The following is a 22,275-nucleotide window of genomic DNA, read 5'->3' on the forward strand; positions in this document are numbered from 1 at the left end:
GAGGCTTCTCTTAAAAAACTCACTTCTCTCTCCACATTATCACAAGGCTTGTTTCAAGCTCTATTATAAGGCTTCCCAAGTGGTATGCTATGCCTTCTACTTATATATTCAAGTTGCCCACTAGACTGGCAACCTTATTTCACTTTACCTCTCTATTCCCATGCCCCTAACAAAAGACCTGGCTTTTAACCAGTGGCTAGATAAGTTTGGAAACTGAACAAATTCCCTAAGAAGAGAGATGAGTAAGCAATTTACAAATCATATTACACTTTTTTTTTCTGGAGAAATAAACAACATTCCAAGCTGTGATACACTCAAATGAGTGCTCTATAAATATTTCTAGATTTCAACTACTATATGAGGCATCTAAATTTAACTCATTCAACACATATTTATGAACAATCTAAATACATATAGATAATGGCTCTTGAGCTTACAACCTAGTCAAGGAGACAAAACATAATAAAATGTAACGGCAAACAGGCAAACATGAGTTGTGATAAGGAAATAAATGATAAGGTGCTAGGTAACTGGTAAAACAAAATGCTGTGTGTTGCAAACTGAAGACATCATTCCAAGCTAAGCCCTGGTCCAGACTGTCGACAGTCTGCAATGAGGCCCTGTCCAGTCAGTAGCAAAATGAAAAATACAGGGACAGTACAGTGTGTTTTCCACATAAAGGCATTTAATTCAATTATAAAACCTGTCCATAATCTGACATGTTCCTCCTGTCCCCCACCCTGCGCTGGCGGTTGAACTCAAGGCTTCACACATGCAAGGCAAAAGCGCTCTGAGCGACATCCCGGCTTTCCTCCTGCCGCCTCGCCTTATTTTTTTTTCTGCGGGGGATTGGGGGAATACCAGGAATTGAACTCAGGGGCACTGGACCACTGAGCCACATTCCCAGTCCCATTTTGTATTTTATTTAGAGACAAGGTCTCACTGAGTTGCTTAGGGCCTCGCCATTGCTGGGGCTGGCTTTGAACTCATGATCCTCCTGCCTCAGCTTCCTCCTGAGCCTCTGGATTACAAGTATGCACCTCCACACCCAGCTCCTCCTGCCTTTTTGATGTGAACACAATTTCTTTTAAAAAAAATTATGGTGACAGGAGATAATCATTTTTAATGCAGTGACACAAATGTGGTTTTTCAGTTTTTACTGGCACAAACATTCCAAACATTTGGGAACCAGTGAGCTATAGCACTCAAGAGAAGCATCATGAAGAGGTGGAACATGAAATGAACACTGTAGGATGAAAAGGATGAAACTGGGTGGAGAAGAGAGAGGGGACTGTAAGCAGGGGTTACAGCCTGAACCACGCAGGGGTAGGAATGATCACGCAGAGTGTGAAGGACAGCACCAAAATCAGTCTGACAAACCTGGAAAAAGTGCAGCTGCAAATTCCATTCTGGCAATATGCCAGACTAAGTATGTTTCTGGCCCTCCGTTGAAAACACCTATAAATAATGGATTTTTTCCATCTTCTCAAATACACTTATGAACTTGCAAGAAAATAAGGAAAATTCAGAAGAACTCAGTGAAGACAGGAAGCTATCAGGATAACCAACACATAAAAACCAGCTTCTCCTGAAAGGTATTTAGAGTCCAATGCAAATGTCATTCTTTCAATCTGCTGGGCTCAAGGTATACAGATAAAACTAAGAGTCAACCTATGATAGAAAATCTAATAGATCTCTCTCTCCCACAATTTAAACTGGGACTACTAAGATGATCAAGAAAGAAATCCATCCACACACATCTCAGGAACTATAATAAAAACCACTAGTCTCCAAATTTGGCACTGAGAATGAAAGGGAACTATTCCCCCAAGCTTAATCACAAGCTGACCCTCACAAGGACTGCTACTGAGTGGTCCAAAAAAAGCTCAACCCAGAAATTTAAGTTGAAGTGGTCCCAAACTAAAAGTGGCCACAGGGTACTAACAAAGGAAAGTGTAAATCCGCTTTGGAAAAATTCACTTCAACCTTAGCCTCAAAAATTTACTCATAGAAAGTTCCAAGAAACATAAGCCCATGGGTAAAAACTAGAAAACCTTTAGCAAGGCAAGGTGATGCATGTAATCCCAGTGACTTGGGAGACTGAGGCAGTAGGATTGCAAGTTTCAGGGCAGCTTCAACAAAATAAAAAGGATGGGGATTTAGCTCTGCAGTAGAGCATCCACAGGTTCAACCCAAGGAAAGAAAGAAGGAAGGAAGGAAAGAAAGGGAGGGAAGGAAGGGAGGAAAGGGAGGGAGGGAAGGGAGGGAGGGAGGGAGGGAGGGAGGGAAGGAAGGAAGGAAGGAAGGAAGGAAGGAAGGAAGGAAGGAAGGAAGGAAGGAAGGAAGGAAGGAAGGAAGGAAGGAAGGAAACCTTTGAAGAAACAAGACCATAAACCAGAATCTTAGAAGTAAAAGATGGTCTTAGAATCAGACCTTCAAAGGTCTTCAAAGACTTCAGATACTGGAATTATCAGAGACAGGATATGAGATAAATATTTAATAAAGAAATAAAAGACACTAAAAATCAGTAAAGAAACTATGACATGACCAAACAAAATTTTAAAAGAAAATATTTTTCAAAATAAGAACGGAAAACTCAATAAATGGCTGAAAAGCAGAAAAGATACAACCATAAAAATAATAAGTAGGCTTAAAGAAATTCTACAGAATATAGTTCAGAAAAAAAAAGTATAAAAATAAATCCAGAAACAAAAGCAAAAAAATTTAAAAATAAAACAAAAGTCACAAAATGAAGATGCAGAAAGTATAGCATAAGACCAATCCGTTTTCCAAAAGGGAGAAGAGAATGGAGTACAATCAACAGTGGGTTTTAGAAAGATGCTTTTAATTCTGTTTACCTTTTGTAATTCCCACTTTCCTGCACTTCTTGGTCTAAAAATAACCTGAGAAACTTCCAGAAAAAACCACAGAACACATTTACACATTCAAGCTATCCAATGAACACATAGCAAGATAAATAAAAAGAAATCTAGAAGTTCTCATTCCAAGTAAAATGTAGCAGGCACACCCCACCCTGTCTCTCCACAGCTATAAAACACATCTATAAAATCAGGGCAGAATTCATGAAGCAGCTATTTGAAAAACTCAGGAAATAAATAATAGCAGGTAGATTAGAGCAGAAAACTAGAATTCAAAGTACCACCAAGCCAGTGGTAAGTTTACCATTTTTTTTTTTTTCTTCATTATCACTCAGCAGATTCAAGGCAGCACCAAAGCTGGAAGTGGGCATAGCGTGAACAGAGTTCCAAGAGAAGTCATCTGGTTCAGGCTCAAGGAGGGGTCTACAGGCTGCTGAAGCACCGAGAGAAGGATCCTTCTCCAGAGAAATGATGGCCTTAAGAGGATGGCAAATTCTCTCACATTCCCTCCCTCCTGCTTGTTCTCCTGCCCGCCTGCCCTCCCTCTCTCCCTCTCCCTATGCGTTGAACCCAGGGATGCTCTACCACTGAGCTACATCCCCAGTCCCCAACTTTCATGTATTTTGAGAGAAGGTCTTAAGTTGTCCAGGCTGGCCTCGAACTTGCAACCCTCTTGCCTCAGCCTCCCAAGTACCTGGGATTACAGGTCATTGTCACCAACCTAGCTGCCTTATTAATTTCTTTTCCTCTCTGTCCTCCCACTGCTAGGACTGGACTACACATATAGTCATGGGAGTGTGCAGCAGAGCATGACTGAAGCCCCAACATTCTGAATGCCAGAACAAAAAGAGGAGAACCCCAGGGAACTGAGGAGGTAAAAGAGAGAAGAGCTCAGGAAAATAACCAGAGTTGGTTTTGAACTCTGCTCTGAGCCTACTGGCAATGTACCTTTTTCCAAAGGTTCAAATCTTGAACCTCCACTTCCTATATCCAGTCTTAAAGCAACCCTCATAGCTTTATCTTTCTTATCCCAGTCAATAATCTTTATCTGCTCTTCCTGGTAATAGTGGCAGCTGACATTTATTGTCAGCCTTGCTATGTGACAGGCAGTAAGCCTACCTCCTAACTGCCTGCTGCATATTTCTCCTCAGCCTATCATAAGCTTACACTCCACCAAATTCATCCTTTTCACCTCAAGGCCAGTTCTCTTCCAGACTCACCAGTTTCTATGAATGCTACTTTAACGCTTCCAAACTGGAAATTGTGATAGAATCATTACCTTTCACGCAGCTTCTCTTTTCTCCCCCATATTCAATTAATTTAATGGTTCTCCAATTATGCAACTTTAAATGTGGGAGCTTTGGGAGCTAGACTAAGGTCCAAAAGTGGCCTTTTTCCAATTTGCATTTTAAAAATGAGGTAATATAAGTTTTCCTACCATAAGTTTTTCTTAATACTTCCTCAGCTGCTACTCTCTATTCTAGAATGTAATATAAAATAGTCTTGGATTTAGGGAGGGGAAATGTAGTTTGAAGTTTAATATATAAATATTTCATAGTACTCCACAGAATACCATGACTTTAAGGTATTCCATCACCTGAACATGTTTAAGCACCACTAAACTAATAATTTGCAACTTAAATTTCTGCTAAATTGTTCTTTCCTGTGCACCGTGAAACTTTTTCTATGAGGAAGTCAGACCAAGGTAGGAAAGGTCAGACCAATTTACCTGAGAAAATATTAAGAAGTGAGCCATCAAGACATTATAAATTTTTTCCTCCTGAATTCCAGGCTGTAACTACCTATCCTGTGGCACCAAAGAGAATAACCAGCTTACACAGAGCAAAAACAACTTTCAATGATGAGCGTAAGAATGACTCTGGATTCTAGTCACAGCAAGTAAGACACCCTAGGCTGCATTCTCCACTTAAACCAGCACTTTCTGGATTGTCATTCTCTGATGGTTATCAGTATTTACTCCACAGACAGAGTTTTTACATTGGCCTAAAAAAATAACAGAAATATAAATATTTATAATCCCAAAAGGGGTTGCTAAAACTACATAATATATGGATTATCAATTATGTGGAACAACCACAAACATAAATAGAGGCAGTTAAATACGTGAATGAAACCCAGTCAACATCAAACTTACTGAGTTAAACATTCATTTAGTTATTTAACATGCCATGTGCTGAGTGCCTACTATGTGCCACATTTATAAATCATTCAAGGTTTTAGAGTGGGCAAGACTCACAGCATCTCTCACTTAATGAAGCTCACAGACTCTAGAAAGACGATCAAAGAACAGCAACAGCCATGGCCCACGGGCAAAGTGCCTCCAAGTGCAGCAGGAAGGGTAAAGGGGATGCTCAGGGAAGGTTTCCAGTCAGAGGTCCACTTAAGCTTAAACAAGAAAAATGAGAAGTCACCAAAGGTATGTGCATATGTGCTCAGGGGTGGGAAGTGAGGGATGCTATGGTTGAGGATGGGGTCATACCAGCATGGATGAGAGAGCACACTCAGAGGGACACAGATCTCAGCTCCAATCCCCACTCCCCATACATAACGTGTGTGCCTCTGGACAAACAATCTAACACCTCTGACTTTAACCACTTCATTTGTAAAAGGCAGTAATAACGACTCTTATCTCATATGACTTCAGTGAAAATTAAATAATATAATGCATGTAAAATTATGTGCTTCCCATTTGTTAGCTCTGCAACCTTGGGTAAGTGGAAACCTCTCAGTATTTTTCTCATCTGCAAAATGGAGATAATAACAGTACCTTCTCCATAGGGTTATGTATGAGGGTAAACAAAAAGAATACAAAGATTTAATAAGAATAGTAAAAGTATTTAGAATATGCAATGGAGAAAAGACAGCCTGTTCAACAAATGGTGCTGGGAAAACTGGAAATCCATACAACAGAATGAAACTAAACCCCTATCTCTCACCCTGCACAAAAATCAACTCACAATGGATCAAGGACCTCTGAATCAGACCAGAGACCCTTCATCTTATACAAGAAAAAGTAGGTCCAAATCTTCAACTTGTTGGCTTAGGATTAGACTTCCTTAACAGGACTCCCATAGCACAAGAAATAAAAGCAAGAATCAATAACTGCTGGGATAGATTCAAACTAAATAGCTTTCTCTCAGCAAAGGAAACTATCAGCAATGCGAAGAGAGCCTACAGAGTGGGAGAAAATCTTTGCCAATCATACTTCAGATATATATAAAGAATATATAAAGAACTCAAAAAACTCTACACGAAGAATACAAATAACCCAATCAACAAATGGGCTAAGGATATGAACAGACGCTTCACAGATCTACAAGCAATCAACAAACATATGAAAAAATGTTCACCATCTTTAGTAATAAGAGAAATGCAAATCAAAACTACACTAAGATTCCATCTCACCCCAATTAGAATGGCGATTATCAAGAATACAAGCAACAACAGTTGTTGGCAAGGATGTGGGGAAAAAGGTATACTCATACATTGCTGGTGGGGTTGCAAATTAGTGCAGCCACTCTGGAAAGCAGTGTGCAGATTCCTTAGAAAACTTGGAATGGACCCACCATTTGACCCAGCTATCCCACTCCTCGGCCTATACCCAAAGGACTTAAAATCAGCATACTACAGAGATACAGGCACATCAATGTTCATAGCGGCTCAATTCACAATAGCCAGGCTGTGGAACCAACCTATATGTCCTTCAGTTGATGAATGGATAAAGAAACTGTGGTATATATATACAATGGAATATTACTCAGCTATAAAGAATAATAAAATTATGGCATTTGCAGGCAAATGGATGAAATTGGAGAATATCATGCTAAGTGAGATAAGAAAATCTCAAAAATCCAAAAGATGAATGATCTCACTGATAAGCGAATGATGACACATAATGGGGGGTGGGAGGGGGGCAAGAATGGAGGACTGAAGGACTATATACAGGGAAAAGAGGAGTGGGGGGGTGGGGGAAGGGAAAAAATAACAAATGAATCAAACATCATTACCCTATGTAAATGTATGATTACACAAATGGTATGCTGTTACTCCATGTACAAACAGAAACAACATGTATCCCATTTGTTTACAATAAAAATAAATTTTTAAAAAAAGTATTTAGAATAAGTATTAATGTTCAAAAAGTACAACTAATGTTAGTTATTATTTTTATATTAACAGGCAGAATTGAAGTCTCAAAGGGCCTAGGTGATAGGGGTGTAGCTCAGTGGTAGAGCAAGTGTTCAGCATGTGCAAGCCCAAGATTCAATCCCCAGCACCAAAAAACAAAAATAAAAAAAGGCCCTGTGTGTCATGTGAGGCATGTGAAGTTACCTGGAAGTGCAGGGTACAACTGAAAGATTTTTAAGCAGGGAACTAACATGGTCAGATTTGTCCTTTGGAAGGCTCATCCTGGCTACTGCAGAGACTAGACTGAAGAGAAACAAGATTGGCAAAAAGAACTGAGTCAGGAGGAATGTCAACTATTAAGATAGGAAAGCATGGTGACCTAGACCAACAGGACAGCAGTGGAAGAGGAAGAGACAAATGCACCAACCAACAAGACTTGATATTTGCATTAGGATGTAAGATGTCCCCACACACTTACTATAACCCAAATCTAACCTAAAGTTTATTTCTCAAAAAAACTAAGTTTCCTAATTTTTCATCCTGGCTCTGCCATGTTTCTCTCAGTCTACAAATTCTGGAGTCATCATTTACCTGGTTGTGAAGACCAGACCTCTGAATTTTCTGATAGTACTTGACAATTCTCACTGACAACTGGATTCTTGAAATGAAGACAATATCATGCAAAAGAAAATGCCCAAATCTCAGCCCTCATTACCTCTGTTCTATTATATCAGCCTAATTCTCTTTCATCTTCAGTCATCTTCCCACTTCAATCCTGCTTACACTCATGGATCACACACACACTCACACTTTAATAGGTAGGGGCAACTATCTATAATCTCTTGAATTACTTTTAAAGTTAGTTACACTGATTATAATAATTATACACAAAGAGTGTAGTGAAACTTGGAGATGAGAATAACTGATGTATACTCCATCAGAGAAATTGCAATTTCCTCTGTATGTCATTAGTTCAAAATATGACCATATCTTCAAGCAATGAGAAAATGAAATTTTACCTCAGTAGTGCAAATATCTCCTAGTCACTCAGAATTCAACTGGGAACAATGAACATGAACCAGTTCTTCAGCTACAGATCTGAAAAGGAGATCCAACTATCACCCACAGGTTCAAAGAACAGTGCCCATGGTGACCCATTCACTGCCCTCCCCCAACTCTGTTGTGGCAAACAGCATATCTACATGGAACTGTCCCTGCTCCCGGACATATGAAAAAAAAAAAGAAAAAAGAAAACCTGAGAACAGTGCAAATGGGGGAAAGGGACTTAATGTCTTGAAAGAAGAATATCTCTCTGAAAAAAGATTAAGAAAGGTGATTGAGGAAACTGACATCATTGAATAGAATAGAAAACAATATAGCTACTACAAAACTGGAACAGAAAGCTACAAGGGGCAATAAAGAGGAAAATGAGACAACAGGAGGTTAAAAAATAAAAGGCCAGCACGACCTTATCCAAAATCTGACAAGAACATTACGAGAAAAGGAAATTAGAGCTAGAATGTCTTACATATATAGACTTAGGTACACAGATGCAAATGTAAACAGAATATTAGTAAATTAAATATAGTAATACCCAAAATGGGATAACATGATCAAATGAATTTATTGCAGGAACGCAAGGTTTGTTTACTATTTGAAAATAATGTAATCCACTACTTCACAGGGGGAAAAATTTAAAAAATCATATAATCATTTCAAAAGGTACAGAAAAAAAATTTGAAAAAATTCAACATTCATTCATGACAAAAACTTTCAGCAACCTAGGAATGGCAGCAAATTTTCAACCTGATCAAAGGCATCAAAAAAAAAAAAAAAAAAAAAAAATTACAACTTAGCACTTTCCCTGAATTCAGATATAGAAACATTACATCTGTGCTCATTATGCCTATTAGTCATCATATCAGAGGTCTTACCCAAAGAAATGAGGTAAGAAATAAAAGGTATAAAACTTGCAGTGGCACATGCCTGTAATCCCAGCTACTCGCTAGACTGAAACAGTAGGATAGCAAGTTCCAGGCCAGCCTGGGCAACTTAGCAAGACCCTGTCTCAAAGTATGATTTAATTTAAAAAAAAAAAAAAAAAAAAAAAAAAAAAAAAGGAGGGAAGAAGAAGGAGGGAGAGGGAAGAGAAAGAAGGAAGGAAAGAAGAAGAAAAAGAAGAAAAAAGGCTGGGGATATAGCTCAATGGTAGAGCACTTGCCTAGCATGTGTGAGGTTCTGACTTTAATACCTAGTACAACCAAAAAAAAAAAAAAAAGAAAGAAAGATTGTCATTATTCACAGAAAGTATGTTATATTCACAGAAAGCAACAAAGTCTACAAATACATTAGAACTAACAAATTTATCAAGGTTGCTGCTTACAAGGTCAATATATAAACAACTATTGTATTTCTACAAACTAGTAACAATTTTTAAAAATTTTTTTTATTTACTTTTTTTTTTTGTACTGGGGATTAAACCCAGAGACATTTTACCACTGAGCTACATCTACAGTCCTTTAAAAAAAAAAAATTTTTTTTTTCTGAGACAGGATCTTACAAGTTGCTTAGGGCCTTACTAAGTTGCTGATGCCAGCCTCAAACTTTCGATCCTTCCTCTGCTTCCTGAGTCTCTGGGATTACAAGAGTGTGAAACTGCACCCAGTTATGTTAATAACAATTAAAAGATAAAATTTAAAAAGCAATGCCATTTACAGTAGCTTTTAAAATATCAAATAGTATGAATGAAACAAAAAATGTTCAAGACCCTACATTAAAAACTACAAAACACTCCTGAAAGAAATGAGATATGTGAGAGATGCCAACTTTATGGACTAGAAGACTGAATATTAATATCAGCTCTCTACAAATTAATCTAGAGATGCAATGCAATTGCACTCAAAAGTGCAAATTTGCAAGCTGATCCTCAGATTTACATAGTGCTGCAAAGGATTTAGAACAGTCCAAAGGATCTGGTGAACAACAAAAGTGAAGAACTTGTCCTATTAAATATCAAGACTTATTTTAAAGATACAGTAATTAAGATAATGTGATACTGGTATAATGGAAAAGACAAAGTCCAGAGATAGACAAGACACTCAAATGCACAAACCCCTGATTCATAAGAAAGATGCCATGAAAATGAATGAGGAAAGGATGATCTTTTCAAAAAATGGTGCCGAGTCAATTGGACAATCACACAGGAAACAAAGGAATTAATGTCACCCACAACTTAATCATACATAAAATGGATCATATCACAGAAATTTAAAATGTAAAATTCTGTAGAGGAAAACAAAGAGAAGTATATTCATGTCCTTAGGTTAATATTTCTTGAATTTCTTAGAACATATTTAAAAATTTTTTTAAATGTTTGATAAATTAGACTTATTAAAGAACTTTGGGGGCTGGGGTTGTGGCTCAGTGGTAGAGCACCTGCCTAGCATGTGTGAGGCACTGGGTTCGACTCTTAGCACCACATATAAATAAATGCATAAAATAAAGGTCTATCAACATCTAAAAACTTAAAAAAAAAAAAAAAAGGGTATATATATATTTTTCAGTACTGTGGATTGAACCCAGGGCACTCTACCACTAAGCTACATCCCCAGTCTTTACTTTTTATTTGGAGACAGGATCTCACTAAATTTCCCAGACTAGTCTTGAATTTGCAATCCTCCAGCCCAAGCTGCCCAAGTATCTGTGATCACAGGTTTATACTACCAAGCCCAACTAAGAATACTATTTAAAAAAATAAAAATCCAGAGATGGCTCTTTCTTTTCCAGTTTTAGGGGCTTTCTGCACTTTCGGCAGCACTGCAGATATGGCCAAGTCTAAGAACCACACAAAATATAACGAATTCCAAGATGGCACCAATAAGCCCTGATCGTAAAGATATTTTTTAAGGAGGCAGAATGTAAGTTTCTTTTTTTATATATATATTTTTTTAGTTGTAGATGGACACAATACCTTTATTTTATTTATTTATTCTTAATGCGGTACTGAGGATCGAACTCAGTGCCTCACATATATGTGCCAGGTAAGTGCTCTACCACTGAGCCCCAGGATCTAAGTTTCTAAGGACCAGGCCCAGATCTAGGCTGCCAAAGATGCCCAGGCTCCCATAATGGTGGCAAAACAGCTTTCTATCTGCCAACATAAGGAAAGAAATACTTACATGGTCCCTGGGCTGCTCTATACAGGGCTACTGACCTCCCTTGCTATTTTGCATAAATAAGTGAAAAGGGGAAAAATGTTTTTAAAAGAATTTTTTAATCCAAATATGAAAGAAAAGAAATTTAGCATAATTTTAAATTCTGGGTAGATTGTAAGAAAAAAGTTCATTCTCCTTCAAATGGGAAGAAATTATTATTTTAGCACCCTATCTGGTGTAGAGGAATTAAATACTTATATTTAATTATTCATAATAACGTTCAACTTGGAGAGTCAACCTAAGGATAAATGACTGAGATTTGGTTCTAGTCATTGATCAAAATGAAAATGACCTCATTAAAAAAAAAAAAAAAAAGTATACAAGGGCACAGAGGCACATATCTATAATACCAGCAAATCCAGAGGCTAAGGCAAGAGGATTGCAAGTTCAAAACCAGCCTCAGCAACTCAGTAAGATCCTGTCTCAAAACAAAAAATAAAAAAGACTGGAAAGGTAGCTCAGTGGTAAAGCACCCTGGGTTCAATCTCCAGTACCAAAAAGAAAGATAGATAGGTATAGCTTTTACTATAAAGAATAGACAAGAGTGAGCTAGGGTAATATCTCCCCCTTACAAATCGTGGAGTCAAGAGACACTGTTGAAAGTTAATGGAACAATAAAAAAAAATATAAATTAGAGAATGACCATTCTAAGAATTAAAATAATACAAACGTATATAAAAGCCTAGAATGGGGCTAAAGATGTAGTTCAGTGGTAGAGCACGTACATACATGCAAGGCCTTGAATTCTGCCAAAAAAAAAAAAAAAAAAAAAAAAAAAAAAAAACAGCAGCAGCAGCAGCTAGAGACAGTTGCTCTGGAGGCTGAGGCAGGAGAATCTCAAGTTCAAAGTCAGCCTCAGCAAAAGCAAGGCACTAAGCAACTTAGTGAGACCTGTCTCTAAATAAAATACAAAAAAAAAAGGGCTGGGGATGTGTCTCAGTGGTGAAGTACCCCTGAGTTCAACCCCTGGTACCAAAAAAAAAAAAAAAAACTGGACAAAAAAAAAAAAAAAGACAAATACTACAAAGGTACTCATTTTTTAGTTCAGGGACTCAATGGATACTGTCCACAATTAACACAGAAATTTATCTAAGGTTATGAGTGAACCACCAAAAGAACTAAAAATAACACCAGTTAACAGTATCTCCAAATGATGGGACTCAAAGAGCTGGGTAGAGGATTGTTGCTCTTCATCATGGACTCTTAAGAGTTGATTTGTTAATATGTTTATAACTTTAATTAAAATAATTTTTAAAGTCTGCCAGACTCTTTTGATGAAACTATACCAACAAACACTCCCATGTATGGGAATATGAACCAGCATAATCCTTACCAAATGGAATTTGATGAGCTCTAGCAAAATTACATATAAACTTACCCTTTTATCCCAACAATCCTACTTCTAGGAATCCATCTCAATAATATAATGGTAAAATGCAAAAAACACATACATAAGACTATTTGTTACCACACCATCTATGAGACTAGAAGCAACCTAAACATCCATCAGTAGGAGGCTGTTTAAGTCATGATCCATCCATCTAAAAGAGTACTATGCTGTCCTACAAAGAAATAATGATGATCTCTACATATTACAGGATTAATTTTTAAAAATGAGAAAAGTCAAGGGGGTAAAAGCACACAAGAATGCTACCATTTATCTGAAGGCCTAAAAAGAAGAGGTGTGAATATACCTATATATTTCCTTTTTGTTTGGTTTGGTTTTCAGTGGAAGGACAAACGAAAATCTAAAAATAAACTGCTTATCTATGGAGGAGGGAAAGGATAGAGTGAGAGGCTGGGATAAAAGTTAGACTTACAAATATACTTGTAGATTTGGTTTTGAAACAATATAAATATGTTATGTAATTATAAAATGAATCTACTTTGAAAGAACAATTCCAAAAGAGATTTTATATATATATAAATCCATATGTAAATCCATATATATACATATATATATATATCTCCATCCATATGACTCTGGAACAACTGGTCATACCAAAAGGCAAAGGAGCTATTAGAAACTACTGGAATTCAGGCTGGGGCTGCAGTTCAGTGGTAGCACACTTATCTACCATGTGTCAAGGCCCTGAGTTCAATCCCCAGCACCAAAAAAATAAACTAACAAATAAGAAACTACTGGGACCCTAAGGTCTTCCGAAGCTCACTTCAAAAAGTTCTCACTAAACAAAGAGAACAAATTAATCATCAATGAAGATCAAAAAACAGCATATACAATTGAATATATGCTTTTAAAGTGATCTTCTCTCCCAAAAAAGATCAATTAGTCACCTTTGAAAATTACTAGAAAACTAAAAACTAATAAAGGAAATCAAGCATTCACTCTGCCTTTACTAGATGAACTATACTTCAGGGTAATCAAATGTTTGATATGCAAGTTTTCCTTTATACAAGTATTCCAGTTAATATGAAAGAGATGATAGAAACAAAATATTACCATTTTACTATTCCTAATAAATAGATCCAAAAAAGAGATAACCACACATAATGCGCCTCCTGACAGAAGTACCTATTACCACTTTTCAGTATTCTTGCAAAGAAAATGAACTTAAATCTGATCAAGTCACTTAATCTAATTACTAATTTATAGGAACTAAAAGAGATAGAACACACTAAATAAACCATGATGATGTAATGGAAATTACATATGACCAATAATCCATTTCTTTAAAACACAAATTATAGGGTTGGGATTGTGGCTCAGTGATAGAGTGCTTGCCTAGCACGTGTGAGACATTGGGTTCTATTCTGGATACCACATAGAAAAATATATTATGCCCATCTACAACTAAAAATATTTTTTTAAAAAAACATTGCGAGGAGGGAAAAGTATTTATGATATACATATCAACCAACTGCAAAGTATGACCTAATTGATTCAAACAAATTTTATTTTTAAAAATTATAAAACTAAAAACTTTAAACACTGATTAGCTGTTTGGTAATATGAAGGAATTTGTTAATTTCTTAGATATGATAATGTTTTTTATTGTTTTATTTAAAGGAATTTTTTTTAGAGATACATATGGAAATATGTAAGAATGAGATATGCCATCTGGGATTTGCTTCAAAATAATCCAGGATTGGAGAGCAGAGAAGGAAGTTACAATCAATTACCTATAAATGTAACTAGATAAGCCATGAATTAATAAGGGTTGAAACTAGGTGGTGGGTACTTGGGGGCTCAGTATCCTATTTTTTTATAGATGTTTAAATTTTTTCAAAACAAAATGGTTTAAAAATAGTAATTCTAAGCATTACAGAAAAAGAAAGAAAAATTATGTTAAAAAGGTCAAAGAGTGGTACCAACTAAACAAATAAACTGCTGTAAATCTTTTATAAAACTGAAAAAATTTTCCAATGTACATGAGAGGGAAAATTAAAAGTTTTAAAATGTTATAATTCTAATTATTTGCATGCTTATCCTCTCTCTTTTAGTAGACTATGATTTCCTTTCTCCCCAACCAATAAGAGGAATAGTATTTTTCACATATCAGGATCTCAATCCTTCAAATAAATTCAGTAAAATATACTACACATCATCCTAATGTTCTCACTAAAAGGAAGGAGTTTATGCTTAAAAATAAAAAGGGAAGAAATAAAACTACAGCACTATAAAAACAAATAGAAATGCACTCATGCCAGGTGTGTAAGGTAGTACATAGCTGAAACCCCAACATGGAGGGAGGTCTAGGCAGGAGGATCATCAGTTCAAGGACAGCTTCAACAATTTAATGAGACCCTGTCTCAAAATAAAAAATAAAAAGGGCTGGCATGTAGTTCAGTGGTAGAGCATTTCTGGATTCAATCACTAGTCAAAAAAAAAAAAAAACTTTCTTTTGACTTTTTCTTTTTTAAAAAACTTCAGGTTTTAAGAAAACTGCATGCTTCTTCATCCTTTGCAACAATATTCATGATAGCTGCCATTTACCAGTCACAACTCTGCTAAGGATTAGACACAAGATCTCTCTTAATCCTCACAACCACCTTATAAGTAAATTATTTCCTTTTATAAATTTTTTTAAAAATGAGGCTCAAATTGAGAACTCAAAGGGGAATTACATGTAGTTCTCAAGACTCAAAACTTCCAAAACCCACATCCCCCATTCCTAGCTCCTCTCAAGCCCTGGAGTACAAGAACTGACTGCTTGGAATCAAACAGCATCTTCTCTAGATTCATTTCCTTCCTTCCATTTATTCATACAGCCTGGGCAAGATCAATGCAACATCCCTGAAACCTTTCCTGTGGCTAAAGTGAGTTCAAAAGTTGTTTTGTCTTGTTTTGTCTCACTCACTCTCTTTCTAAATCTACTGTGAACAGACTTCCCCTCAGCAACTTGATCCAGCCCACCTTAGTCTTAATTATCTAACAAAACACATTCACTATGGAGCCATTAAAGAGTTCTTCCTTTCTCATTGCATACCAAAACGCCTCCTTCCAGTTCTAATTTTTCACTTGTCCTCAGAAAAGCAAACACACTGCATAACCAGTCCTCACTTTACACATACCCCATTTATAATATAACTTTGCTAAGTTTGGGAGGTCATCTTTGATTCTTCTCTTGCCTTTTACATGTAATTTGTAACCAAGTTTTGTCAATTCTACCTAAAATCTCTCTCAAATCCATCTCTTTTCTTTCTACTGCTAATACCTTACTTTGAGCCTTGATCTTCCACAGTATACATCCGATATGTATCATATAAAACAATGCCTTACTATACTAATACAGACATTAGAAAACATAATTTTTTCCCTTTTTTTTTTTTTTTTTTTTGTGGGTCTGGAGACTGAATTAGGACTTCACACATGCTAGGCACGCATTCTACCACTGAGCTACACCCCCAGTCCCTAAAAGCAAAATTTTAAAAGTTTATACAAAAATAAATGTAAGCTCTAATATATTTTTCTCATGTTCTAATGGATCATCTTGCACAAGCCAGGGATCACTACTCCAAACTACTGCTACCCATGTAATCTACCTAAAAACCCAAATCTGATTGTATTACTTCCCTAACTCAACTATTCAACAGCATCATGTCCCAATGGCACAAACCCACAATCTGTATCCACATATACTATAATATTTCAACTGTATCTAATCTACCTATGACTTTTGCAGGGTTCCCTCTTCCTGGAATATCCTTACTCTTAAGAGCTGCTGATTTGTATTTAACAGAATCTCTAAATGCAAAGTATATTTCTAAATGCCATAACCAGGGCTGGGGTTCTGGCTTAGTGGTAGAGCTCTTGCCTAGCACACATGAGGCACTGGGTTCAATCCACAGCACCACATAAAAATAAACAAAAATAAAGGTTAAAAAAAAAAAAGAATGCTTTAAAAATTTAAAAAAAAAAATAAATGCCATAGCCAATTTACAAATGAGCTCTTAGAGTATCACCTGTCTTTTCAAGAGGAAAATAAATATTTAGTCACGTGTCCCCGGAGATGTGTTCTCACAAATGTGCCCTTAAGGCAGTTTTACTGTGTGAGTATCACAGAGTTTACATACACAAACTAAGACTCCCACACCACTGTTCAGTTTTACCGTCCTGGTTTCAATCTTCCTATCTACCTCATAACCCTCTCCAAGTTGACTGCAGCAGTTAACAGAATGATGGAGTAGTACCAATATATTTCCACAGAAGTCAGAAAAATGCAAGTGGCTGATTCTGGGCACTAATATTGTAGAGTCCAATCTCCAAGGAGAATTTTATTCCTCCATTCCAGGTCTTCCTGCAGATTCCTGTGGGGACTGGAATGCTGGGAAGAGGGCAAGTGGCAATAGAGGGAGAAGGACTGAAGTGGAAATCATATTTCCATTCCTAGTCTCACCACAAAGCAGATATCGGTCATCTGTCCTACAGGACAGGTGTTGCAAGAAATACCAAGTCTGCCCTGCACTTTGGTAATGGGAGCCATGCAAAAAAAAAAAAAAAAAAAAAAAAAAAAAAAAAAAAAAAACACTGGAGCATGTTATGAAGTCAAGGCTGGGTTGGGCATGGCGTGACATGCCAGTAATCCCAACAGCTCAGGAGGCTCAGAGACAAGAGAACCACAAGTTCAAAGCCAGTCTCAGCAACATAGCAAGGCCCAATCACAAAATAAAAAAGGGTTAGGGATGTGGCTCAGTGGTAAAGCATCCCTTGGTCCAATCCTCACTACCAATAAAGAAAAAAGAAAAAGAAAAGAAAAGAAATCGAGTTTGCTTCTCTGTACTTGAAAATAATTAGATGGGTTTGCAACCACTTTCAAGCCATATAACTTCTACTGTTCTTCCTTTGGGACTCCCTCCCTCCTTTCTCCAAGTTTCCCTTTTCCTTCAGTTTGAGTCCCAACATCTTCTAAGAAGCCTGATTAACTGTCTACTCTAGTTTTAGGTTTTCTACACCATCTATTCAAGCCAAAGCAAGGCCACAATGAAATACAACTTTACACAGAGTAGTGCAGCTGCTTTGGAAAACAATTTTAACAATTCCTCAAGATCTTAAACAGTGTAACTACATGATCCTGCAATTCCACTCTTAGGTATATAAGCAAGAGAAGTGAAAACACGTGTCTACACAAAATGTTCAGAGCAGCATTATTCATAACAGTGAAAAACAGGAAACAACCCAAACACCCACAACTGATGAATGGATGAGTACAATGTGGTACATCCAAACAATGGCATATTAATCAGCAATGAAAAGTCAAAAAACACTCATATATGCTACAACACAGATAAGCCTTAAAACAATTATGCTAAGTGAAAGCAGCTAGACACACAAAGGGTTACATGATTCCATTTATATGAAATGCCCAGAACAGGCAAATCTATAGCAACTGAAACTACAGTAGTAATTGACTAGGTTTGGGAGTAATTGACTAGGTTTGTGACCGGTAACAGGTATGGGAGGTTTCTTTCTGGGGTGATTAAAATGCTCTGGAATTGATAGTGGTGGTCAATCACACTTTTGTGAATATACTAAAAGCCATTTACTTTAAAAGAGTGAAAACTGTAATATGTGAATTACATCATAAGATGGTGTTCAGATTACCGTGACGTACAAGGCCCTGCTTTCTCTGACCTCGCCTCAAGTTTCTGCCATAATTCACTACTCAAACCCACTGGCGTACTGTCAGTTCCTGAAACATGCCCAGGGTTCTCTCACCTCGAAGCTTTTGTGTATGCGCTACCCTCTGCATCAAATAAAAAGTCTTGTCCAAACACATGCAGTTGTGCACACCTGAAATCCCAGCAGCTCAGGAGGCTGAGGCAGGGGGATTACAAAGCCAGACTCAGCAAAAGCAAAGTACTAAGAAACTCAGTGAGACCTTGTCTCTAAATAAAATACAAAATAGGGCTGGGGATGTGGCTCAGTGCCCCTGAGTTCAATCCCTAGTACCCAAAAAATCTTGTCCAATCTCCTGATATGACTAATGTCTCTTCATCCTTTAAGTTTCAGTTCAAATGCCATCTCCAGTGAAGCCATTCTTCACCACTCTTTCTAAAGTAGGACAGCCACTTCCATTATTTTCTCTTAGCATCTTGTTTCATTTATAACACACTCACATAGCTTTATGTGAATGCACTCAGTTTATCTGTCAGGTCTACCACACTGTAAGCATCATGAGAGAAGGAATCCATCAGTACAGATCACCATTACAATCTCATCTAACATAATTCCTGGCATTTGAGTACCTAATAAAATGTAACATTCTTACTTTCCTAATATGCCAAATCCTCATATGCTGCTCCCTCCATTGATACCACCGTCATCTTCACCACCTCTACTTTCTGACACCACCTTCACCCATCTCTTCCCTTAGAAACCTTCCTTTCTTCACCACCCTCCTGCAGAGTACAGTCCTTTCCTTCATCACCTGTTCATCATGGCTGCAGTGCCCCCATAGCAATTACCTTCTTATAATTGGGCTTTTTAGTAGGCAAGAGGTCTAGACGTTTTTGTTTTGCATTTATGTCTACTACTTTAGAAACCTTTAAAGCAAAGTCTTTTCTCTTTTGTGACCCTATAACTTAACACACTGCTAGGCACAGTAATGTTACTAATTACAATAACAATGGCTAACACTTATTAAGTGTTTAATATGTGCTTGACACTCTTCTTCTATAGAAGGGGAGTGAATGAATAAATGGACAAATTTCTTGGACTCTAACCGCAAAGAAATCACAGTCCAACAGGGACAGAAGACAGGTAGGTATACAGGTTAATGCAGAATTACACTACAAGGCCAAATCAGTTGCCCTGTTTTGTCCCTAAGCCTTCAAATCTTATCAAGTATGCATGTCTCTGAGACCATAAATATCAGGTCTCTTCAGACTCACTTAAAAACTTCCTTCGATTACTTACAACCCACTTCCTGTACTTGCTGCCTGAAAGCAATTTCTAGGATGTCACCACAAGCAATATTAAACTGCCACAGTTTCCTGCTGTGTGTCTACATTATCAGTTAAATTGCTTCATATTAACCACATTCCAGTCCACCGAGATCACTCAAATACTAAATAAGATTTAAACATACCTGTCAAAGACTGTCAGTTGCCACTGTTCCTTTGATCCCTCTAGAGAAATGTCTGCTGTGGCTTAAGGTTTAAGTTTAGGGTGCTACCTCTATACTGATGACCCTACATTTCTTCTGTCAATTAGACATTTGATTTGAGGCAAGACAACAGTCCTTTATTAAAATAAACATAAACTATACATACACTCTAGTAAAAGGAATGTTTGGCCTAGACCAGGGCAATATGGTTTAAAATTATGAAATATAACAATTCTTTTTCTTCAAAGGTTCAAATAGCAAATTATTCTTTTAACTCCAAGTACATTCAAATCAGTGAACTCAGAGTATTAGTAAAGATCTGCATTAAGAGCCAAGGCTGCTTCTCTGTACTTGAAAACAAGGAGATGGGTTTTTCTCCACTTTCAAGCTGTATAACATCTATTCTTGGGATTCCCTCTTTCCTTCTCCAAGTCTTCCCTTTCCTTCAGTTTAAGTCCCAATCTCTTCTGAGGAGCCTGTCAACTTTGATTTTGTTTTCTACACAATTCATTTGGTTATGCATTTCTTAAACACTTAAATGTATTTCATAAGCTCTTTCTAAACAACCAGGTTTCAGTCACTGAGTTTGACACAGAGAACTCAGACAGATAACAGAGTTTCTGCTCTCAAGCAGTTTGTGTCTAGCTTAGAAGAGAAACGAACTAGATTTGGCACTGACAGTGTTAAATACAAGGAATCAGAAAGGCAGGTAAGGGGCATACAGCCTAGGACTGGGGTAGAGATACAGATGGGTGGTAAGACAATGGGGAACTGGCATCAAGGCAGGTTTCCTAGGGATGACATCTGATCTTAAGCGTTATAGACGTCCTTTCTCTCATTTGAAAAATGTGGTTAATAAACAGCACCACTGGACAGTTGTGGGGATTTGATGAAATGGTTCATGTTAAGCTTACCATAGGGTCTGACATAGATAGTGTGTTCAATCGGTTTTAGCTCAAATCTGATCAAGCACTAAAACTTACTCACATGCTTTAATCACTGACCATATAACAGATACCAGCTACACAATTATACAAAGCATTGTTAATTAACTTTTATTTAAAAAGGGCAACAATGTTAAGTCCTACTCTGCACACTAACAGTCTAATTCCTTGATCATCGAAATTTTCTTCTCCATTGACTCAAACATACCTTTCTCTGACATTTCTGGCATAAAATATGCCATATGTTCTTAATCTTTTGATAAGAAGGTGTATAAGAAAACTAACAATTACCAAGTTGTTAATGTGGGCCTGGCATTTGGGTTGATAGTGCATTTACTATTCATAATGATCCTGCCACCTAGACAAAGTTGACTCCCTTTTGCTTTCAGGGAAACACAGGGTTTTAGGGGTACTCTGTGCAGTTTCATAGTTAGCATGAAAAAGCTGCAAGCTGAACCCAGATCTGGGTCCACACTGTCCTTGTAATGCCACAGGGCATTAGAGGTAAACAAGAGAAAACACAGGCAGTCATTGTGTTCTATTGCTTAGGGGGCCTCAGAGTGTTCTATCTGTCCCCTTCCCATCATCCTATACAAGGGAGTCTACACACTTAGCTTCCCCTACAGGTGAACACCTAGAGCTAAAGTCTGTTCTACCCTGACAGGATGGAATGACATGTAGTAGTCAAAGCCCTATTTTTTCCAACTAGGGCAGTACTTAAGTAGATGGTTTCCTCACCATTTGTCCATCCCTATTCCTGGCTGCAGGCGGAAGTTGTATAATCAACAGTCACTATAAATCACAAGTACTTTTCAAAACTTCTGTTTTCATATTCTCTTTCAGTCTCACCACAAGTTAACGTTTCCCAAGCCACAGGGCAGGCTAGCTTTAAGATCAATAAAGCTATTCTTCATACTAATTTCACGCTTAATACAATTTTATGCCTTAGTAAACTCTCTTGCCCAAGTGCTCAGATATTACATGATGGGTTCTGCAAAACACACAAAACATAATTGAAAAAATGTATATGTCAACATGCTGCTGTTGAGAGCAAGAGAAAGCTAGTCATCTGAACTCCCGCTTGTTGGATTTTAATGCTAGTTCTAACACACACTGCCTCATGTCAGCAAGTTTCTAAACTTTTCTGTAACAAGAAAGGTAAGCATCCTCATGCATACTCTGAGACTCTAAGGTGGCTCTTGAAGTGTTTTAAGTGCTACTGAAATCCAAGTTTACAATTCTTACTTGGAAACAGGAACTAAACTTGGAGTGTCTTCTTAATCCTAGTACTTCAAAAGCTAGTTTTTTTTTTTTTGTTTTGTTTTTTACCTCCCCATTCTCTCAAGCTCTTGTTCAGAACATGATTCTAACTTTTTTCCTCATTTCCACAAAAATAAATAAAACAGTGGGCTCATCTAATGATTCCATGTCATCATTAAAAAAAAAAAAAAAAAATTTTTTTTCTAGTTTCATTTAGCAAATGTCCCAGGGCTGCTGCAGCATATATTAAACATTTTGTAAA

At 37.1% G+C, this 22,275-nt stretch overlaps 1 protein-coding gene across 17 annotated transcripts in view; it reads right to left on the bottom strand.

Annotated features, from left to right (window-relative positions):
* Positions 1–22,275, bottom strand: part of DENND1A (DENN domain containing 1A) — a 512,257-nt gene that overhangs the window by 488,635 nt on the left and 1,347 nt on the right. For 10 of the 17 annotated variants that reach the window (XM_079113751.1, XM_079113743.1, XM_079113756.1 and 7 more), the window contains exons 2-3: positions 8,048–8,126; positions 7,233–7,331 (exon numbers count right to left, since the gene is read on the bottom strand). The exons of 3 other annotated variants lie outside the window; for them this stretch is intronic. In XM_079113751.1, coding sequence (XP_078969877.1) covers positions 7,233–7,281 — 49 coding nt within the window. In that variant the 5' untranslated portion in view covers positions 7,282–7,331; positions 8,048–8,126. Of the gene's footprint in view, positions 1–7,232; positions 7,332–8,047; positions 8,127–8,283; positions 9,073–22,275 lie in introns of those variants that run through there. 4 more of the 17 variants (XM_079113745.1, XM_079113748.1, XM_079113753.1 and 1 more) reach the window with 3 other exon arrangements.

This window comes from Sciurus vulgaris, assembly GCF_902686455.1.
Source record: "Sciurus vulgaris genome assembly, chromosome: 15".
Classification (NCBI taxonomy): Eukaryota; Metazoa; Chordata; class Mammalia; order Rodentia; family Sciuridae; genus Sciurus; species Sciurus vulgaris.